At 43.5% G+C, this 2,012-nt stretch overlaps 1 protein-coding gene across 1 annotated transcript; it reads left to right on the top strand.

The window, feature by feature from the left end:
• Window positions 1–1,361: 1,361 nt before the first annotated feature.
• Window positions 1,362–1,950, top strand: LOC101847790 (fibrinogen-like protein A; the record flags this gene model as incomplete). Its single annotated transcript, XM_013090728.2, is given in 1 exon segment — window positions 1,362–1,950. A coding segment is annotated over 1 exon segment (552 nt), but the record flags the coding sequence as incomplete, so codon positions are not given.
• Window positions 1,951–2,012: the final 62 nt, after the last annotated feature.

Below are 2,012 nucleotides of genomic sequence, written 5' to 3'. Positions count from 1 at the left end.
AATCTTGGAATATCTTGATAACGATTTCATCTAATCTTACGCTTTTGACAGAGAGGAAAGTAAGTTTGATTTTGCTTTCTGACCTCATGATCTCATAGTAGCTCAAAGCAGTCCCCCCAAAATGTCAGATAAAATTTTGCAATTCTGAGGTAGCGACATTTCGATGGAAGGAATGATCGGTGCATTAACATCAACTGAAAGTCATTGGCCTACTATAGTCTCACTCTACTGGAAGGGAGAAATAAATCTAGAGAGAAAAGTGACACACGTGTTTCCAAGTTGCCAAATTATATAATAGATGTATCTATTGATTCTCTATTCCGCTTTCGTGGCTGTACACTCCAGTGTTGAATCAATGCGCACGGTTTGTGAACGGAAACCTCACTTGTTTATACTGGTGTCTTAGAAGACGGACTTTCCCAGGATTAGAACTCTGTATGGACGAAACAAAGCATTTTGGAAAAATCGGGGAAAGCAGTTTGCGTGGATTTTTAAAAGTTAGGTACTAGTCACGTGGATGCTGTGGACTCCTGCAAAGTTTCAAAGGTGTGGGTTAGGTAATAAGGGAGGAGTTTGTGAACAAAGCCTCCCAAGTCCACTTATATATAGATTATGAAGCAAAGCAAAGTCCATCTGGTGCTGTGTGTATTGGCCACGTCATTATTCGACTCGACTCCATCTGACCATGCACTTGGCCAAACAACACCCGTTAAAAGACGTTAGTGTCCAAACTTAGAATTTCGTTTAATGACTTGATGATGGTGAACAGACGATTTTTCTCCTGACTTCATCAATTGCACCTGTAAATGTTTTACGCCTCCATCGATACAATTTAAATCTTTCAGGAGGCAGGCTGCTTCCGCCCCGCTGGTCAAGGCTGACCCGGACTGAGGTAGGCACAAAGTCCTAGCAAGCAACAATGGACTCACGTGTAGTGTGCATACGGCAAAGTGCCCAACTACTTCACAGCAGACACCGGCCAAGACTTTTATGGACGTATTTTGCGCCCCGATCAACACAATAAAGATCATTTCATGATTTAGAAGGCGGGCTTCCGACCCTGCCTGACATGGCCAACTCAGGCTGAGAGTAAAACATCCCAGCAGAAAGACAGAGATACTCGATAAAATCCCCCCCCCCCCCTTCTGGGAATCGAACTTTGGTTTCCTGTACGCGACAACGAAGCACCTAACCGCTATACCACAGGCGTCAGCGGCCAAGACGTATTTATGGCAGTTACAGATTTAGAAAAATGTGTTAAGCGCTATCTAAAATTTAACGACATAATGATATTGTTTCAGATGGGTACAATCTTTTCATTTTCTAGACTGGATATTCTTATCTCTCCATATTTCCTGCAGTCTTCATCGCAAAGCATTCTTTGTGGCCAAAGCAAGAATGGGCCTCCACCTGATTATATCCGCGATACTTCTGGCAGCAGCAGTTTTCCTACCCTCAAGTGCATGGGTGCTCAACACAACAGCGCCCGAAGTCGAAGTTGGAAAAACACAAAATGTTAATTTGGAATGCGTTAATAACTTTCCAGAGATGGACATTTCTGAAATTCTCTTCATGAGAATTCAGAAAAAGCACTCAAACAGATGGACAACTGTTGCAGAACTTCGCGATAATGACACACGAATCAAACTGAAATCTGAAAATATGTTCGTCGAGGCGACTGATGACGTTGCAGCTGGTGCATTTTTGCGGCTTACTTGGCCCGTGGCTACCAACTACACCATCGGCCAGTACCGCTGTGATGTCATTATCTTGACGTCCCAGGAAACTGTCCAGTACGATAGAAGCTTGCCCGTTTCCATCACCTTTAAGAGTGACATTCAGGTTCTGAGCCAAATGGTGATGGAGAACAAAAGGGAGTATTTTCAACAGCTAAGCTTACAGAAAAAGAACATAGAAGACTTGAATGAGGCCGTGCAAAGTATGCAGCAGGTGAGAATATCTCTATTTCACCCTCCCCCTCCCTTTCTCTCTCTCTCTCTGTGTCTCTTTCT

This window comes from Aplysia californica, unplaced genomic scaffold (assembly GCF_000002075.1).
Source record: "Aplysia californica isolate F4 #8 unplaced genomic scaffold, AplCal3.0 scaffold01443, whole genome shotgun sequence".
Classification (NCBI taxonomy): domain Eukaryota; kingdom Metazoa; phylum Mollusca; class Gastropoda; order Aplysiida; family Aplysiidae; genus Aplysia; species Aplysia californica.
Note: the sequence above shows the minus strand (reverse complement) of the source record. Positions and strands in the feature narration are given on the sequence as shown.